Source organism: Aethalodelphis obliquidens, unplaced genomic scaffold, assembly GCF_003676395.1.
Source record: "Aethalodelphis obliquidens isolate GAN/ISIS:26980383/991018 unplaced genomic scaffold, ASM367639v1 scaffold1, whole genome shotgun sequence".
Classification (NCBI taxonomy): domain Eukaryota; kingdom Metazoa; phylum Chordata; class Mammalia; order Artiodactyla; family Delphinidae; genus Aethalodelphis; species Aethalodelphis obliquidens.
Window position 1 is genome coordinate 39,828,326 of NW_020837945.1, and position 21,685 is coordinate 39,850,010.

Genomic DNA, 21,685 nt, shown 5'->3' on the forward strand with positions numbered 1-21,685 from the left:
TCCGGGGCAAGAAGAGCGCTAAGTAAGGCTCATCTCTGTCAGCATTCAGCACGGAACCCGCACCTAGAAGCTACCTGACACAGCCCGCAGTCTCCTACGCACTGCTACTACCTCTAGCCTCGCATGATTCGCCACACTGGTACGCCGCAAGCAGGAGAGAGGGCAGCAGCTGAACTGAGGGCACCGGCTGCAGCTTCAGGCGCCGCAGTACGCAGGCGCGCGCGCATATCGCGCAGCCGCTTCCTGCAAGTGACTTCTCCAAAAAGTGTCTTAGTTCGCGGTCACCTGAGCTGAGGGCAACTCCGCTGCGGCAGGGTTCGTGGATACCCGCCCTCCGCGGGTCCTGTCTGGAGACCCCGCCCTCTTCTCTTGCCCATCCGCTCCGCCATCCCGAGCCCTCCAAAGGCCTGTCCTTTCCCTCCGGTTCTTTCCCAGTCGCGGGCCGGACCGGGCCGAGCCGGGCTGCCCGGGCGCGGTCCCTGACCATGGCGTCCCTCTTCAAGAAGAAAACCGTGGATGGTGAGTTCCAGGCCGGGCCGAAGGGGCCCAGCTCTGTCTTTCCCCGGTGTATTTTGCGGGCTTCCGGCCGCGATTCTTTTTGCTGTCCCTGGGGGCGGGGCTGGATCAAGTGGCCCCACAGGTAACCACTTGACCTACCTCGTGCGTCACTTTTCTGTTACCCTATCTCTTCTGACTCGCCCCACCTCAACCTCACCTGGGCAGTCTAGCTTCCTCTCTCTGATAACATAGTCCTTAACAGCCCCGCCCCCAGGTTTCTCCTTTAGCGGGATCCTGAGCATACAAGGAGGCAGGATGCGGCTGACCCTTGAGTGTCATTAGATTTGGTGATTTGATGAATTTCATATTGGTTTCCCCTGCTTGGTTTACTGCTCCTTCAGTTTGGAGCCGTACTACTTCTGGGCATCCAAACCGGAAACCTGTGTTGAGGTGGGGGAGGGTGTAATAGGCTACTCTTACAAAATGAACTTGGGTACGGGCCGGTCTTGCCCTAGGAACACCCCATCAATAGAGACGTGAAAAAAATGCTTCTTGACTGACACCGGTAGAAAAATTAAAGAAATCCAGGGGAAGTGCCTGGATTTAGTTTTCATAGTAGATTTTTCTCCCTTATGATTATCTTTTGCTATCTAAAGAGATATGGTATGCATTATCTGCATAGAAGTTTATATTTTAAGATACTTGCATTGCTTCAGACATTTAGCTCAATGTCATGTTAAGGGGGAAAGAAGTGAATGTACAGGAATATACAAATGGGTATTTATAAGGAATGACTGTAATATGTGTTTATATAACTGTTTAATTAGTCTTGATACTTTCATTGACTCTACTAGGAATCAAATTCATTCAAGTTATTTAAAAATCGTGTTTCTCATTACATGTTGAATCTAGGTTGTTGTTGGTTCAGTCGAAGAATCACTTCTTTGTAAGGGTCTAACTCTGCCACAAAAGGAGCAGTGGTAGCTAGACAGTGATTGGTACAAACAGGGTGCTCAGTCCAGACCTGGGGTAACTCCTTCATTCCTTTGTAGTGACTTTTCCAATGCCAGCACAATTATTTTGTGGAGGATGACAAAAACATCATCTTTACCCTGCCACCCTACCCTTTACTTCAACACATAATGTCATTTTACCCCTAATTTATCACAGAGCATAATAATATTTTTGCTTATTCTGAGTGGGTGAAATTGACCTTTTATTAACTGAGAAATACCACTTACAACACCTGAAATAACTACCAAGTTGGAATAGGAAGTAATACAATTATGTGAAATGAGTTTTATGTGTGTTTTACCTGAGAATCCTATTTAATTTTTAGCATGGCACTTTAGTTTTTCAGTGTTTCAGTACCAGTAATATGATTTTCAGTCATTGTATAGTACTCCAGGGGAAAAAAAGGTTCATTTTTTTTGTTTCAGTTTTATAGAGTGAGAATTTACTAAACAGAGGAAAAGGGTTGCATCTTTCTTACTGTGATGTTACAAATTAAATTTTAAAAATTAACGTTATAAGCCAAACAGCCTAGCTTTAATTGCTTGATATCTGTAAAATATTTACAAAGACATAAATATCAGTTCTATATTTTTAGTGCTGTGCTTTCTGGTGCTTTTGGCAATCTAGGGATTATTGTACTTGAAGTATAGAGCAGAAAAAATAAAGACAATGAGGATGTGCAGTGAGGGTGTTTAACTGTATATTTATTTGAAGTTGGGTTAATTCATCCAAGAAATAATGTTTTTGCTAAATACACTTATTTGCGAGAAAAAGATCCTAAGGACTTTTGGCACGAACTATACTACTGTCTTAAAGATCTGTGTATGAAATTTCTGAATATAAATTTGGCTACTGTGTACATTTACTATAACTACCAAACTGCATACTTGATGTTTTCTTAAATTATCATGTCAGTTCAGATCACTTAATGACATCTTAACTGTCGACCTGTACTTTCATTATTTTGATCTAGATATTTACTGATGTTTTTATTCTTTGTTTTATCAAAAATCAGGTGTTTTGTTTAAAAGGTGACAGCATTCTTCTTAGCAATAATGAGGCTATATATTATGAAATTAAATGTATTCTTATGCATTTCTCCCAGATCCTTAGACTCGTTGATTATTGATCACAAGATCTTTTACTGTATGCTGTCTTTTTATCTGTTTTCAGCAATAATGAATTCTGATATAAAAGAAAATATGTAACTGCTTATAGAGCTGGAGAATAATTGAATCTTTTTGTCTCTTTGGATTGGCTAGAAGAGTTGCATACTATATCATTAAAGAATACTGCACATGTAAATTAAAAAGGGAGACAACATTAGAGCACTTATTACTATCCAGAGTTATGTTTAATTCATTTTTGACATAAAGATGAACAAGTCTCTGCAGTGTATACTTTGTTACAAAAATTAATGAGAATTGTACCTCAGTGCTAAAGAAGAGATTCTTTTGAATTTGAAATTACAGTTGAGTACTTTTACTGATTTATAAGTTATACACACATATATATATATAAGGCGTATATATGGCAATGTGTTTATCTACAGTGTTTTTTTGTTTTTTGTTTTTCTTTTGTTTTTTTCCTAAGTGGACTAATGGTGACCTATTTATTGAAGCTAATTATGAACCTGTGAATCAGGATGCCATGAGGACTTGTCATGAATGCACAACTAAATATGCCTCTTAAAAAGTGAAGTTCTTTAGGCACTATATACTTTTTGTCTGTTATCCTGACCAAAGACAAATTTGAGGTATTACTCTAAGCCAGCACTGTTAGCATTTTGTATCAGTATCTTATTTAATTCTTACAAAACCTATAAGTACTATTATTATCCCCACTTTATAGATGAGGAAACTGAGAGGCAAAGGACTAAGTAACTTGCCCAAGATCACACAGCTACTAAATTCACTTGGGTACGGGCCTACAGCAGAGCCAGGACCTCATCTCTTTGGGTATTATCATTGTTATTTCTTCTTATTGGAGGGCCTGTGGCACAGTTTAATTTTGCTGTTCTTGCTAAGTACATGGAATTCTCAGCTTTTGGTAGGTACCATGTACACCTACCTTTTGTCTGTGAGGCAGACTCTTTTCTCTCAGAGTTAGTATTAGAACTTTAATTTCTAATGGTGGTAGAACTGGAAACAACCCTCCTTTTCCTGACTCTCCCTTAACCCAGCATTTTCTTAGGAAGTATTTTCCAGTCTCTTTTTGCTCTTCATCGAAACCTCTCGAAGGAGTGGTGGTGTCTCCTATCTTCACTTCTTTACTTCTCTGATGCCCCCCATTGTACAGCAGTTTGTTTTACATCTCATGTAATGAATGAGATCTTGCTAAGATCATCAATGACTTCTAGATCACCAAATCCAGTGGTCATTTTTTAGTGATCGTCTCTTGGGCTTATGCTTTGCATTTGATTTTGACAATAATTTCTTCCTTGAAATTTTCTTTCAGCTCGCATGACGTAACACTGTCTTAATTTTCCTCAAATTTTTCTGACTACTCTTTTTCTTTTTCCTTTTATGTTTTTCTTTCATTTTTCCTTTCTTTCTTCCTTCCTTCTTTCCTCCCTCCTTTCTTCCTTTTCTCTCCTCCTTTCTTCCTTTCTTATTTGAACCTGCCCTTTAAATGTTAGTATTTTTCTTGGTTCCATCTTGAACTACCACTATTCTAATTGTACATTCTCTCCCTACATGATCTTATCTAAACTCTTATTATTTTAGATATAACCCAAGTGCTGATGGATCCCAATTGTGTATCTCTAGATATATTTTTCTGAGTTTCAGACCAATATATCCAATAGTTTGCTAAGTATCTCCACCTTGATGTCCCAAATACCTCAAATTAAAACAGATCCCAAACAGAATTCATCACCATCTCCTTCAAGTCAGTTCCTTTACTGGGTTCTCCTCTTCTAGTGTTTGGCACTTCTTGATTTTGCCCTGTACCTTCAATTAATTACCAAGTCCTGTCCCTTATGCCTCTTAAATGTTTGGCACATATGATCTTCCTTGCTCTTATTCAGATCCCATTTATCTTACACTTTACTACATCACTTTTCTGTGTTTCTTTCCTGTAACTTCATAGCCTTTAAATCATTCATCTGTTGGGTTGGCCAAAAGGTTTGTTTGTCTTTTTCTGTAAGATGGCTCTAGTAGCACTTAGTTGTCTTTAACTTCATTCAAAACAATTTTGTTAGATTGTGTGTAATGGCTGTCATATCAGCGTGCATTTAAAAAAAAGACTTACTTTTTACTTTTACTTACTTACTTTTTACTTACTTACTTTTACTTACTTACAACTCAAAGTTGGTGAATTTTTGTGTAGCCATTTTAATATTGAAGATGGAAGAAAAAACATTTTCGGCATATTATGTTTTATTATTTCAAGAAAGGTAAAAACGCAACTGAAATGCAAAAAATGATTTGTGCAGTGTATAGAGAAGGTGCTGTGACTGATCGAACGTGTCAAAAGTGGTTTGCAAAGTTTCCTGCTGGAGATTTCTTGCTGGACGGTGCTCCACGGTCCGGTAGACCAGTTGAAGTTGATAGGGATCAAATTGAGACATTAATTGAGAACAATCAATGTTATACCACTTGTGAGTTAGCCAACGTACTCAAAATATCCAAATCAAGAGTTGAAAATCCATTGCCCCAGCTTAGTTATGTGAATCACGTTGATGTTTGGGTTCCACATAAGTTTAATGAAAAAAAACTTCTTGACTGTATTTCTGCATGTGATTGGCTACTGGAACGGAAGAGATCATGGGGCAAGCGAAATGAACCACCACCAACCACACCAAAGGTCGGTCTTCATCGAAGAAGGTGATGTGTATATGGTGGGATTGGAAGGGAGTCCTCTGTTATGAGCTCCTTCCAGAAAACCAAACGATTAATCCCCACAAGTGCTGCTCCCAATTAGACTTAACTGAAAGCAGCACTCCACAAAAAGCATCCAGAATTAGTCAACAGAAAACGCATAATCTTCTATCAAGATAACGCTAGACTACATGTTACTTTGATGACCAGGCAAAAACTGTTACAGCTTGGCTGGGAAGTTCTGATTCATCCGCCGTATTCACCAGACATTTCACCTTCGGATTTCCATTTATTTCGGTCTTTACAAAATTCTCTTAATGGAAAAAATTTCAACTCCCTGGAAGACTGTAAAAGGCACCTGGAACAGTTCTTTTCTCAAAAAAATAAAAAGTTTTGGGAAGATAGAATTATGAAGTTGCCTGAAAAAATGGCAGAAGGTAGTGGAACAAAATGGTGAATATGTTATTCAATAAAGTTCTCAGTGAAAATGAAAAATGTGTCTTTTATTTTTACTGAAAAACCAAAGACACTTTTTGGCCAACTCAATACAAAGTTGCCTGTGTGATTGATATATATGAAATCCAAATCTTACTATGCTACTCCTAGGTATATATCCATTTATTGAGTCTCTAGCACTAAAAGGATCAAGTGAATGCTCTTTAATAAGGTATGTATGGCCCTGCTTGATCTGGTCCTTGTCTTCCTTTCTAGCCATGTCATTTTACTCTCCAAGAACACTTCTCATATTCATCTGCATATACCATACTCTTTCTCACGCTGACATATTTTAAATTATGATGACTTTTTGCATAGAATTCCCATCTGCTTCCCGATTTGCATTCGCCAGAATCAAAGTAGATCCTCACGCACTTCCAAAGTTGGATTATGCTTTTTCTAAGTTTTTCCTTCATTCCACATTTGCAAGGTTGCAGAGAGTCTTCAGCATAAATGAAAATAGCTGCAGCAGTTTAGAATTTAGAAAGTAAATTCCAAAATAGTAGCATTTACTAACCAAAAGTTGTGTTTCCAGTATCCAGAGCTTACTATAATCTACATCCATATTATCGCCACTCACCTCGAACCTTAGTACAAGTTTAGAGATAATTTGAGTAATGTTACTGACAGTAGAGGAACAAAGCTTCTTGGGTTTTGCCTCATTGGGGTGGTATCCATGTATGCTAGTTTTCCAGAGTTCAGAACCTGAGAAGTTTTGACTAAGTTGGATAAATCTGTCAAGAGTCAGTTGTGATGCCACATTTTTTATAGCTCAAGAAGGAATAAAATTTACCATCTATATAAATTAGATCCCCTTCAGAAACATTCTGCTTTCTTCCAAGTAAAATACAAAATTCTTATGGTGCTACCTACAGTAAGTACCCAGATCTTTCCTAGCGTGTTCTGTGTTCCCAGAGTGATTATTATTATGAATATTTAAAAACTCAAATTACTTTCTGTTTGGTCCCTAAATTCTTGGCACACCAAAGAAAAATAATTGAATAAGGAATTCAGGAGCACCATTCTCTCTTCTGAGCATTTTTCTGAGCAAAAATTGTTCATACTTTTATTTATTTATTTGTTTATTTTTAGGAATGTAGACTATTCTCTTTTTATTTTGAACAATTTCAAATCTACAGAAAAGTTGAAGTGACAGTATTCAATGAACACCCATTTTCGCATTGCCTAAATGCACCAGTTATTAACATTATGCCACATTTGCTCTCTCTCTCCCTCCTCTATGTTTGTATGTCTTTATATGTACTTATATACACACATGTGGGTTCTTGTTGAACTATTTAGGGTAAGTTATAGACATAATGAAACTATCTCTGAATAGTCCACCAAATATTTTCCAAGAATAGGATGTTCACCTGTATAACCACATGCCATGATGACTCTCAAAAAATGTAATAGTATACAATAACATTATTTAATATGGAATGTAATTCAAAATTTCCTCTATTGCCCCCCCCCAAATCCATTATTGCTGTTTTTGTTGTTGTTGTTTGTGTGTGTGGGAGAGTGGTTACCTGAGTGATGAAAAAAGATTTCCCTACTTATGTGGCATTTGAGGGAAAAACAATGTTGAGAAGAAATAGTCATGTGATGATCTGGTACGTGAACCTCCTAGGCATAGAGAACAGCAAGGCAGGAGGTCCTTTCAGAAGCCTAGGAACAGATATTTCTGTAGGAAAATATCTTTCCTCTGTATTTCTCCATCCCAAGCATGATACCAAAGACTGGTATTTCTTTTCATGCTACCATTTTTCTACCTTCAAGTCCATCCATATATCTGTGAGACTGTTCTTTCAAAGGGTCATTCCCTCATTCCCTTACTTATCTAAGCTGAAAACTGCCCTTTGACGGTTTTCTGAAGCTGTTATTGATGATGATGCCAAAGGCTGTGTCTTTGAGAACCACATAAGACCCAAAGATGTGCCAACAGCTGACATCTCAAAACCTTCCTTCAGCTCTTGAAAACACTGATATTTTAATAATAATGAACAAATTCATTTCAATGAATTCCTCAGGGCTTGAGTGACTTTTGAGACTTTACTGGTGGGGGGAAAAACATTCCTTATTGCTTCCTTTTATCCTACCTTAGGGCTGGACTCCTATTCTCTTCTTAGTGTTCTACCTCTTCCTCCCAAGTGAGTCCTGCTGAGTTTTTCAACTTCAACCTTGTTCTTAAGTGGATCTATGTATAGAGTAAAGCTGTTGGCATGATTCTCTACTGTCTTTTCTGTTTCCTATAGTTTATTTATTTTTGTTTTTATTTTTTCTTTTTCATGTGTTTAAAACTGGTTAATTAAGCTGATACCTTTTCTCCCTGATTTCTCATATATCATGTCCAAAGCCTGAGAAACAAGTTTGCTTTGCATATCAAATTCTGATTTCTCCTCACCCACTCTCTCATTGTCATTGTCCTTCTGCCTCTGAGTAAATTTGGCTTTTAGAGCTGGTATTTTCTGGTTACTGGCCTTTAGTATTTGTTTCTTACCCCTTAACCTTTGAGTTTGGAGCATTTTTGCAGTTTTTTTCTCCTCATCAACCTAAGAAAATAGTATAGCCCCAAATGGCCAGGACCCCCATCCCCCTTTATTGTTCATTGGTGAGCTCCACCATGACTGCTTTAGCTGAACTCACACTCCCAGCTCTTCTGTTCATAGCCACGATCAGGGTTTATCTAATATCCATTGTCCCACTATACCAGTGCCAGAGTACCCACTATTTCCATTGATACTAGCTTGCAGAGCTTGCACATGAAATCTGAAGAGGAAGCTCACTTTCCTCTTGGATCTTGATTTCCAAAACCCAGTTAATGGAGGTGGTAAAGCAGGATGTGGGAGCATTTTGTGCTCCTTTCTCAACCCATGTGATCATTAGATTCAGGGTAATTGGTAGGCAATAAAGTTGCATAAATCAAAATGATTTTTCTCTGAAGAAATACATTTAAAAGCAGAAAAAATATATTAGATTAAAAAGTCCATCATGACCTTATAGTAAAGTGGCAAACCCAGTACATGGTACGCGGATGCTGTCTAAGAGAGCAGCTTGAATCCAGCTGAGTGGTACAGTCGGTGAGTTGTGCCTTAGCGCTCATGGGGCAGTAATCCTGAACTATCCGGAAAGCTTGAGACAGGCCCCCTCCCTTTTCTCAAACGATAGGCACTTTAGAGGATATTACTCACAAATTAATGAATGTCTGTATTTGCAGTCGGTAACCACTTTTTGCTTTAAGCCTCAGATGTGCAAATAGCATGTAAATGAGCAGGGTCTAGAAGGACAGCCATAGTTCAAGTTGGGCCTTGGCCTCAAATCCCAGTAGAGAATTCTAATGAGCTAGACCACATGAGAGGCTCTTTTAGATTTTATTTTTTGGCTTTTTTCTTTCTTTTTTCTGTAAGCAGATAGGCCTTATTGGCTCAGAACCAAAGAGTACAGAATGAGCTTTTCTGTCTGTATCTTCTTAAGTCCAAAATTTACATCAGTGATCTTATCACTCTAATGTATACATGCCTTCTTTTGTTCAGTTAAAAAGAGCCTGAAAGGCTTGAGACAGGCTTTAGCTCCCAGAGTGGAGCGGGCCTGAGTGGCTTTTTCTCAGTGTTGTGCTGGGTGTGGGTGAGGAGAGGGTGGTGGGTGGGGGAGTTCCCAGACCCTTTGGATCTCACCAAATGGTAACAGAGAGAGCACGCCACAGGCACTCCCATGTATTTTCACATTGTGCAAGTTCCCTATAGCCACCTGTTACGAAACACTTCACAGTGCCCCACGAGGTAGAAGAAGTGCTGGCATATGAGAGTTCAGGGAGTGATCTTTACTAGAGGAGGAAATGGGATGGACAGGGAAGCACAGGTTAGGCAGGGCCAAGCACTCTGTCTCTCCTAGGTCAGCAGTACCTGCACATATTTCTGTCGTGGTCATAACTCAGAAGGAGAAAAGGGGACAGCAAAAAATTAGAAACATCTGATTATTTCAGTGTTACATTTTTCCATCGTAGAAAGGTATCTATTGTAGTTCAGATCTTACTATGATAATTTGTTAAATTATCAGCCATCTTTCTTGATAACCAATAGATTTTATTATACATTTTTAAAGAAATGTGTTAAATTATGACTATAAGGCAAATCCTTTTACATTTTGATATATATGTTTGTGCTGCCTTAGATTACCTAACTACTAGATTGGTATAGTTGTTGACACGAAGTAAAATGGGAATACAGATAGGTAAATAAAATAAAATGCATTCCTTGCTTTTAAAGAGCTTGTAATCTTAGGAATCAATCAGACCTACTAAGAAATAAATATGATTGGAAATAAACTTGGCCTTAAAAACATTAAAATTGTCTCAGAATCTTTCTCATGTTATTCCTTCTGAATTATCTAGAAGACCAACTGGGGGTTTAGTGTAGGGATTGTTTTTAAAGAAAATTAAAGAGTAATTTGTTTTATAAGATATACCTGTCATCTCATATGAAAAAATATTTTACTGTCTTTTCCTACTTACCTTAATATGTTTTAAAGTGTTATGACTCTGTTTTAGTATAACATTAGATGCTCTTGGTTTATAGCCTAGAACTGTTTAAATATTAATAGGTCTATTAACAATAGGCTGTGGAATATGCAGTAGTTAATTTTCTTTATTTTCCTTCTCTTATATACAGTGACAGTTATGGTACACATAGTTCCATAAAATTAAGAAAAGTGAAGTCAAACTATTTAAATTATGTTTTGTTAAAATTTCATGTCCTACTTGTTTTTCAAGAAAGATGGCTATATCTGTTCTTTACTCTGATTCTCTGACACCAACTGGGTGTCTCCAGCAGTTCAGTTCAATATTAACACTAACTGTCTAGAGTTAGCACAGACCCCACACCACAGGTTAAGGGCTCTGTCCACAAGACTGTCCTCACTTAAGAGGCCAGTCACAGTCCTAGATTACCACCAGTACTTCTGACCGACCAGCTATAAATTCTAGTGTCACCACAACTCCCTCTTCAGGTTTGGTAATTCACTAGAACAACTCATAACTCAGGAAAGTGCTGTACTTAGTATTACCATTTTATTACAAGGATGCAACTCAGGAACAGCCAAACGGAAGCAAGTTATTATGCAGGGGGGGTGGGGTGAGGGGTGCAGCTCAGAGCTTCTCTGCCCTCTCTGGACATGTTACCTTCCCAGAACATCAATATGTTCACGAACCCAGAAGCTCTTCCAATCTCTTTGTTTAAGAGTTATTATAACCCAACCTCTGGCCCCACTCCCCTCCCCTGAGGGATGGGGCTGAAATTGCCCACCTTCTAATCAAATATTTGGACTTTCTGGTAACCAGCCCCATCCTGAAGCTATCTAGGTGTACCCCTCTCTGAGTCAAAAGATGTTTCTATCACTCAGGAAATTCTAAGGGTTTTAGGACCTTTGTGCCAGGAACTCAAGCCAAAGACCAAATAATGTATTTTTCATTATGCCACCCAACTAATGAAACAAATGTATGTGGATAACATTCTAGATCTTAGCAGTCAAGGCTTTCAGTAGTGTTTCACAGTGCTTTGCACTGTGCCAATTACCTGGTCACAATTCAACTTATCAATACAGTGACTTCTCTTTCAGCCCAGTACTTTTGTAACTTTAGGAGACCGTCATCATTATTTTAATATTTCATCTTATCCTAGTTGAGTTCAGGGAGTTTTTAGTATACAAAGGGGCTGTACTCTAAAAGTTCATTTGTAATTCCATAGTTTTAAATTTAGGGCATATTTTCTATTAAAATAGTAGGATAAGTGGTGAATGTTTTCATACCAATCTATTGCCTTGGGCAAAATAGGGAACTAAGACCAAAAGATAAAAATTTGGAGGGTTTAAATGTTGAGGATGAAAAGGCTAATGACTGTTTTGAAAGGGGAAATGAGCGCTTTCTTTGTTATTTTGTTTAGTATGAATCTGTAGATGTCAGAGGAAAAATATCATGTGTTGTGGACCTAATTATGTCCCCTTAAAATTGGTATGTTGAAGCCCCAACTCCTAATGTGACTGTATTTGGAGATAGGGTCTTTAGGGAGATTATTAAGGTTAAATGAGATCATGAGGGTGGAGCCCTAATCCAATAGGACTGATGTCCCTATAAGAAGAGGAAGAGATACCAGGGATGGGCACACACAGATAAAAGGCCATGTGAGGACACAGCAAGAAGGTGGACATCTGCATGCCAAGGAGAGAGGGCTCAGGAAAAACCAACCCAGCCAGCACCTTAATCTTGGATTTACAGCCTCCAGAACTAGGAGAAAACAAATTTCTGTTGTTTAAGCACTCAGTCTGTGGTGTTTGTTATGATAGCCCTAGCAAACTAATAAGGCATGTTATTTTAGAATAAGATCCCAACCAATGCTCCATGAAACATTTGTATCTGAGAAATTTTAATAGAGATTTCTCAAAAGGGATCCTTGGCTTAATAAATTTGGGAAACAATCTATCACATATTCTCCCCTTAAAGATTGACAGTGTATATTCTTATGTTAAATGTTCTTAGAAGCCTTGAAGCAAAGAAATCGGTTTATTTTTTTTTCCAACTTGAACATTTCCCAGATATATTTGTCTGTAGAATATCTCCTTCCCTCTTTTTTAAATGAAACATGTTTCCCATCCAGAAGAAAGTTGGTGGAGGGAGAGAGCTCCCTCTCTTTTCTCCTCCCATATAGATATTTTATGGTTTCATATTCTTATATTTAAGGAACATATAGAATGTGTTCTTAGTAAATCCTGAGCATGAGATGTCCACCAATATAACTTCATTGAGAGACAGAGTAAGAAAAGGAGGAGAAATAGATGTCTTGTATGTAGGATATAGGAGCTCTGGCATCTTATTTTAACTTTTATTCAGAAAGTCATTGTAGTTGATTAGTTATATTCTATATAATAACATGAAATGCTTTTCATTCTGTTTTAACAGTATTTTTATTGATATGGATCTATATTTATAAGGATTATGTCTCTGATAACTTTACTTTTTGTTTTCCTAAAAGCTTCACAGTGTAATAGCATATTTAAAATCAGAGGCCTTGGAATCAGAATGGCTGTATGTGAATCCTACCACCTTTTCTCCCTGGGGCAGATTACCTCACCAAATATCAATTACCCCCTCTGAAACAAGTGAGATAATAGTACCTACCTTCGGGGGTTGTTGTGAAGCACTTAGTATGGTGCCTATTACTCAGTGTAATTCGTTATTTGTATTCTGAGTAAAGTATCATTAAAACAGAAATGTATAGAATATAAGTTGTGATGCTCCATCACTAGAAAGGATAACGGTTGCTGGCTTTGCTGCTGTTTTAATTGAGATGAAAGTCCCATGACATTAATCATTTTAGAGTGAACAGGTCTGTAGCATTTAGTACATTCACAATGGTGTATAACCATGATCTCTAGTTCCAAACCATTTTCATCACTTTAGAATAAAACCTTATATCCATTAAGTAGTGACTCATCCATCCCCCCTCTCTCCAACTCCTGGCAACTATCAATCTGCTTTCTGTCTTTGTGGACCTATTCTGGATATTGCATATGAGTGTAATCATAAAAGACCATTTGTAACTGGCTTCTTTCACTTAGCACGCTTTTGAGGTTTATCCATGTTGCACTATGTATCAGTACTTCATTTTTTTAAATAACTGAACAATATTCCATTATATTATATGTATATACCACAGTTTGTTTATCAGTTCATCAGTTCACGGACATTTGGGTTGTTTCCACCTTTTGACTATTGTAAATAGTGCTGCATTTGTGTAGAGAGTATTTGTTTAGGTACTTGTTTCAGTTCTTTTGGGTGAATACCTACGAGGGGAATTGTGAGGTGATTTGGTAATTTTATGTTTAACTTTTTGAGGAACCACCCAACTGTTATCCACAGTGGCTGAAATAATTTACATTCCTACTGGCAGATAAACACTTATTTTCCTTTTACTGATTATAGCGATTTTGGCAGATGTGAAGTGGTATCTGGTTTTCCTAATGACTAATGATATTTTGCATCTTTTCCAAGTGTTTATTGGCCATTTGTGTATCTTTGGAGAAATGTCTATTCAAGGCCTTCACTCATTTATTGAGTTGTTTGTCTTTTGTTTTTGAGCTATCAGAGTTTTTTATATATTCTGGATACTAGACTCATATATAATTTACATATATTTCCTCCCATTTTCTTTCTTTCTTTTTTCTTTTTTTTTTTTTTTTTTTTTTTGTGCTACGCGGGCCTCTAACTGCTGTGGCCTCTCCCGTTGCGGAGCACAGGCTCCAGATGCACAGGCTCAGTGGCCATGGCTCACGGGCTCAGCCGCTCCGCAGCATGTGAGATCTTCCCGGACAAAGGCCCGAACCCGTGTCCCCTGCATTGGCAGGCAGACTCTCAACCACTGCGCCACCAGGGAAGCCCATATTTCCTCCCATTTTCTACACTGTCTTTTCATTTGGTAATGTCCTTTAATCACAGTTTTTAATTTTCATGAAGTCCAGTTTATCTATTTTTTTCTTTTGCTGCTTGTGCTTTTAGTGTCATATCTAAGAATCAGTTGCCAAATCGCAAATCATGTAGATTTTCTCCTGTGTTTTCTTCTGAGTTTTATGATTTTAGCTCTTATATTTGGGTCATTAATCTTTTATGAGTTAATTTTTAAATATGGCGTGAGGTAGGGGTCCAATTTCCTTGTGTGTGTGTGTGTCATGTGGATATCTAGTTTTCCCAGTGCCATTTGATGAAGAGACTATTCTTTCTATTGTGGTGGTGGTGGTTTTAAATCTACCTCTTTACTAAAAAGGTACTCTAGTGAAATGATTAAGATAACTGATTCAGGAGACAACACTTGGATTCCTTGGGCACATTATTTAAACTTACTAACACTTAGTTTTCTCATATATATAAAATAATAGAAAAAAACAACTCCATGGCATTATTGTGAACATTATACTGTATACTGTATGTAAGCACTTAGCAAGATTCCTGACAATGAGGGAACAGTTTTGGCAAGCATTACTATCCATATCTGTGATCCTTTGAAGAAATCACTATTTAGTAACAGTTAACCCAAATGATTGTCAGTCTCAGACTAATATTTTAATTCTTCAAAAGGTAAGGCTAGGACTTCCCTGGCAGTCCAGTGGTTAAGACTTCGCCTTCCAATGCAGGGGGTGTGGGTTCGACCCCTGCTCGGGGAGCTAAGATCCCATGTGCCTCACAGCCAAAAAACCAAAACATAAAACAGAAGCAATATTGTAACAAATTCAATAAAGACTTTAAAAATGGTCCACATCAAAAAACAATCTTTTAAACAAAAAGGTGAGACCGGTGGATCCAGATGAATTGAGATAAATGAGAAAGACATTAACAATGACTGGACACTTCCAATATATCAGGGCATTGTGTATGTTATTTACTCCTTAACAACAATCCTAATTTTGTAAGAAACCTGAGGTTTAGAGTGTTAACTAACTTTGCAAGGTATCATCATATAATTATCAAGTGGCAGAGGTGCGATTCAAATCCAGGTCTGCTTCATTGGAAGGTCGGCTGCTTCACTCTGTTATGATGACTTAGTGTAGAAAAAAAAGATTTAATAAACACATTGCTTGTCTTCCTTCTTGGAATTTCATGTAATACTGGAGTAAGGAGAGATAAGAAGGGTGTGTGTGTGTGTGCATGTGTGTGTGTGTGCACGTGTGTGTGTGTGCATGTGTGTATGCATATAACATATATATATATATGCCATATAAAACATTGTATAATAATCAGTTCTCTAAGGGAGTATTTTACTGTGATTTATATATACTTTTGGCTAAACTATAGCATATTTGCACTTCTGTACTTTTTTAATTTGTTTTAACATTTGATTAATTTTTAGTATATTGAATTGAAACAAAAAAAATTAACATCTTGTAATTTAAGGTTGTTTTTTTTTTTTTTTAATTGAGGTTTCTGAGTCCAGTATTTTAAATGGTATTGAAGAAGATTTTACAGCTCATACATTTAGGTTTCTTTTGTGGTTCTCTTAGATGTAATAAAGGAACAGAATCGAGAGTTACGAGGAACACAGAGGGCTATAATCAGAGATCGAGCAGCTTTAGAGAAACAAGAAAAACAGCTGGTAAGTAAAACATTAAATTTCAGTTTAACTTTTCAAACAAATTTAGAAATCAGTGTTGGAATAATTAACTAACTAGGAAAAAGACACGACAGGTGGTAAGTGATTTACTTTACTAAGAAATGATGTTTAACGTCTTCCTGCAATTTCTGCTTACCTTTGTTTACTGTGTCATTCTACTGACTTTTATCAGGATTCTGTGTATTCTGCTGATTATATTCTTCAGTTTGTGAAAGACATGAATGCCTAGGAAGAAATACTGCTTAAAGCAGCCACCTTCTTGTCAGTTAACAGCAAAGATAAAATAGTCCTAGAAAACAAGAGAGTGTTACAAGAAAATAATTATGTTAACTCATAGGTGTCTTACTTGATATTTTAACTGTTATTGGGTCTGTGATAATAAATGTACTTTTTTAATAGATTGGCTATCTTTCTGTATTTTTATGTTATGCTTTTAAATGTATATTGCTTAAAATTTTTTTTAAAACCAGCATGTTTGAGGTATACTTGACATGCAGTTGACTGTACATTTTTAAAGCATACAATTTGATACATTTTAACATATGTATTAACTCATGAAACCATTACTACAGTCAAGATAATGAACATATCCATCATCACCAAAAGTTTCCTTTTTCCCTTTGTAGTCCCTTCTACCCATCCCTCCCTGTTTCCCTCCATAGTTAGGCAACACTGATCTGTCATTGTAGATTAGTTTACATTTCCTAGAATTTTATATAGATGGAATCATAAAGTGAATTCATTTTTATATGGCTTCTTTCATTCATAATTATTTTGAGATTAATCAGTGTTGTTACATGTATGAATACTAACTCCTTTTTATTGATGAATATTATTTCATTGTGTGGACATTTCACAGTTTGTCTATCCCATTCACCAACCAGTGGACATTTGGGTTATTTCCAGGTTTCAGCTATTTTGATAAAGGTTGTTATAAACATTCAGTTGAAGTCTTTGTTTGAACATATGTTTCCTAGGGGTGGGATTGCTTGGTAGATCACAGGTTAAATGTATGTTTGACTGTATACGAATGCTAAATAATTTTTTAAAGTTGTTGTTCCCACCAGTTATATATGAGAGTATATATATAACTATAATATTTTCTGTTCCCACCAGTTATATATGAGAATAAAATTGTTTCACATCCCAGCCAATAGTTGGAGTTTACAGTCTTCATATTTTAGCCATTCTAGTGGTGTTTAGTAGATTGTCATTTTAAATTGCATTTCCCTAATCACTAATGATGTTCAGCATCTTTTCATGTGCCTGTTCACCATTTAAATATTTTCTTTGCCAAAGTGTCTATTGAAATATTTTACCTATTTTTTTCATCAAGTTTTCTAATTATTTAGTTGTGAGAGTTCTTTATATATTCTGAGTGCAAGTGCTTTATTGAATATATGTTTTGCAGTTATTTTTTTCAGTTCTTGGCTTGGTCCTTTATTTCCCTAAGAGTGTCTTTTGAGGAACAGAAGATTTTTATTTTGATCAAGTGAAATTTATTTATTTTTTTTCTTCTGTGATTTAGTACTTTTAGTGTCCTATCTAAGAAATCTTTGCTTAACCCTAAGTCACTAATATTTTCTCTGAGATTTTCTTCTAGAAGTATTATAATTTCAGTTCTTACATTTAGGACTGTGAATCTTACTGAATTAAATTTTACTGTGTTGTCAGGTAAGGGTAGAGGTTCATGTTTTGCATTTGGATATTCAGTTGCTCCATCATCATTTGTTGGTGACATCTTTCCCTATTCAAATACCTTGTCATCTTTGCGGAAAATCATTTGTTCAAATACACGTGGGCCTCATTCTTGACTCTATGCTCTTCCATTGACCTATATGACTATTCTTTTTTTTTTTAACATGTTTATTAGAGTATAATTGCTTTACTATATAACTATTTTTAAGCCAATACCACACTGTTTTTACTAACACTTAATAATTAAGTCTTAAAGTTGTATAGCATTAACCCTTAAGTTTTGTGCTTCTTTTTAAAATTGTTTTGGCTATTTTAGGTGCTTTGTATTTCCCTATGAACTTTAAAGTAAATTTGTCAATTTCTACAAAAAAGGATCAGATTTTGATTGGGATTACATTGAACCAATTTGGCATCTTAACAATGTTAATCTTTCAACCCATGAGCATGCTATATCTCTCTATTTATTTAGATTAAAATTTTTCTCAGCAGTATTTGTACTTGTAATTATACTAATCCTGTGCTTCTTTCATCAGATTTCTGATTTTGTGTTGCTGGTATTTAGAAATACATTCATTTTTTTGTATATTGATCTTTTATCCTGTAACCTTCCTAAACTCACTTATTCTAGTAACCTGTTTGTGGATTCTGTTCTATTTTATTATCTCTTTCTACATAGACAGTCATGTCATCTGTGTAAATAAAATTTTTCATCTTCCTTTTCAATCTTAATGCCTTTTTTTTTTTATACCTTATTACACTGGCCAGGACTTCCAATGTTAAAAGTGGTTTATAACCTCTTTTTACTGATTTTAGGGGAAGACATTCAGTCTTTCATCATTAAGTATGATATTAACTGTAGGCTTTTTGTAGAGGCCCTTTCTCAGGTTGAGGAAGTTCCTTTTGTATCTAGTTTGTTGAGAGTTTTTATCAGGAATTAATTTTGTCAAGTGCTGCTTTTTTTTTTTTTTTTTTGCATCTGTTGAGATGATGATTATGTAGTTCTTCTTCTTTAGTCTGTTAGTATAGTGAATTATGTCATTGATGAATTCCAAAGTTGAATTCCAAAGCTGAATCAAGCTTTTGCTACTGGGATAAACTTCATTGGTAATGATGAATTTTTTAAAAATACTTTTATTTCTATTTGCTGAAATTTTCATAAGAATATTAGCATCTCTGTTCATAAAAGCTGTTAATTTGTAGTTATCTTTTTGTATAGTGTCTTTATGTGGTTTTGACGTCAGAGTACTGCTGACCTTAAAGCATGAATTGGCAAGTGCGCCTTACTGTTTCATTTACTGGAAGGGTTTGTGTATTTCTTTCTTAAATGTTTGATAGGTTTCATCAGTAAAGCCATTGGGAGTGAAGTTTTCTTTGTGGATAGATTTTAAGCTACACAAAAATCTATCTTTGTGGATAGATTTTTAAATTCTAAAATTTTCAATTTTTAGAAAATAGATATAGAATGGATCACGCTATCTACCTTTCTGAATGAGATTTGGTAGTGTGTATCTGTCAAGTAATTTGTCCATTTCTACTAAATTTTAAAAGGTAATGACATCGTGTTTATAATATTTTTTATTATTCTTTAACATCTTTAGGATATAAAGTGATGCCTCCCTTTACATTCCCAATATTTATCGTTTGTGTGTTCTCTCTGTCTGTCTCAGTTTTTTTCCCTCTTCTGACTGGCTAGTGGTTTATCAATTTGATCAATTTCCTGTAAAAAAACAGCCTTTGATCTCATTAATTTTCTGTATTTTTTTCTTTCCTAGTTCATACATTTCTTGTTTATATTATTTCCTTCCTTTTGTTTACTTTATGTTTTATTTGCTCTTCTTTCTACTTTCTCTATTTTGAAGCCGACGAGATATTCATTTTTTTAATGTAAGCTCTAATGCTATACGTTTCTAAGAATTTTTTTTAAACTGCAGCTCACACGTTTTGATATGGGGCATTTTCATTTTATTAATTTAAAATATTATCTCATTTCCCCTCTGATTTTTTTCTTTAACTCATGACTTATTTCAAACCACATTGTTTGATATCTGCTTCTGTTTTTCCTTTCATATTTTTCTTACTGCTTTCTAGTTTAATTTTACTGTAGTTAGAGATCATACCTCATATGATTTCAATCCTTTTATATTTGTTGAGCCTTGTTTTCTGTTACAGAATATGGTATATTTTGGTGATTTTTATTTTTAGTGTACACTTGCAAAGAGTGAATATTCTGCTGTTGGCGATGGAGCTTTTAGTAAATGTTGCTTAGGTCAAGTTGGTGATAGTGTTTTTGTAAATCTTCTGTATCATTACAGATTTTCTGTCCACTTGTCCTAACAAGTACAGCAATATACTTAAGAAAGGAGCTGTTGATACCCCTCATCCTAGTTATGTATTTGTCTGTTATGCCTTTCAGTTCTATCAGTTTTTGCTTCATAAATTTGGAAGTACTGTTTTAGGTGCGTACACATTTAGGATTGTTTTGACACCTTTATGTATTAATTCCTTTATTATTATTGAAATGCCCCTTTTTATTCTGGTAAGTTAAGTTTTTTTGATCTGGTTAATGTAACCACTCCAAATTTCCAGATTTTAGTAAGTATTTATATAGAATATATTCTTCTATCCTTTTACTTAGCTCTATTTAGCTTTGTTTTGGTAATTAAATTTGGTTTCTTGAGATAGCATATAATTGCCTTTATGTTCTTATCTAATATAACAGTCTGCCTTTTATTTGAGATGGAGACGGATCTTTTCACCTAACATAATTGTCTATATTACTAGCTTTAAATATACCACTGTGGTCTTCTATTTTGCTATCTCCTACCAACTCTTTGTTTGATTTTTTTTTTTTTTCCTTTTTTTCCTACCTGCTTTTGGGTTGAGTTTTTAAATTCTCTTCTGGGCTTTATGTGAGTACTGTTTTGTAGACTTGTTTTGTATTTCTGGATGAAGGTACTAGTTCTCTCTTTTCCATGTAGACATGTAGAATAAATTTCCCTCTCATATTACTATTTCTGTGACTTTATACTAGCCTCTTTCTTTTTTCATAATCAGGGTGAAATGGTATATTGTATATGTTCAGTCTGTTCGTCTTAAATCATTGAGGACTTCCCCTTAATGATTTTGTTCCCCTCTTTTTATTTCCTCTCTTAGGAATTAGAAATTAAGAAAATGGCCAAGATTGGTAATAAAGAAGCTTGCAGAGTTTTAGCCAAACAGCTTGTACATCTAAGGAAACAGAAAACAAGAACTTTTGCTGTAAGTTCAAAAGTCACGTCTATGTCCACACAAACAAAAGTGATGAACTCCCAGATGAAGATGGCAGGAGCAATGTCTACTACAGCAAAAGTAAGTGGGAACCTTTATATCCATAGCTTTATGATTTTATCTGAGATACTTAAATGTCAGTATTCAGATTAGATTCAAATTAAATTTAAAGCACCCTCTGATATATATGTGTTACAGAATCTTTCTAATTTTTAATAAAATGAGTTATAATACTACATAATCCAGATAAATATTTCTAGATTTTTTTATTGATTTGTTTTAATATAAAAATTTTTGTTCCAGGGCAGTTCCACTGTTGCAAGATTATATGTAGCTTCTAAATTTTTAAAATTGACTTAAAACATCATTTTAAGATTTTTGGCCTTATTTCATTATGCCGTAAGTTTTGGTGTAATAATTTGAATAATAATTTTCTCTTGATTCATTTTCATGAATGTGTCAGAAGGACACATGAGTATCGTGAGAAGAAGTTATCAGTTAATTTTTATCAGGAACTTAAGTTTAACTTACAGTCTTTACATTAAAAAAATTAGTGTTTTTACTATAGACCTTAAAGGACTGTGAGCCTTTCAGACATTTAATAAGTAATGAGCTCTTTGATGTATATTAAGAATTGTGAGAAATCAGAAATTCCAGACAAAGGCTCTGCCCTCACAGATCTTATGTAGTTCAGTCGGGGATGGGAGGAGGTTAAGATGTGTCTGACAAGGAAACTCA

General features: G+C 35.7%; 1 protein-coding gene across 1 annotated transcript in view; it reads left to right on the forward strand.

Annotated features, from left to right (window-relative positions):
- The first annotated feature begins 252 nt into the window (after positions 1-252).
- Positions 253-21,685, forward strand: part of CHMP2B (charged multivesicular body protein 2B) — a 29,841-nt gene continuing 8,408 nt past the window's right edge. Inside the window, exons 1-3 of the mRNA XM_027102749.1 lie at positions 253-519; positions 15,873-15,964; positions 20,834-21,028. Coding sequence (XP_026958550.1) covers positions 486-519; positions 15,873-15,964; positions 20,834-21,028 — 321 coding nt within the window. The 5' untranslated portion in view covers positions 253-485. The remainder of the gene's footprint in view (positions 520-15,872; positions 15,965-20,833; positions 21,029-21,685) is intronic.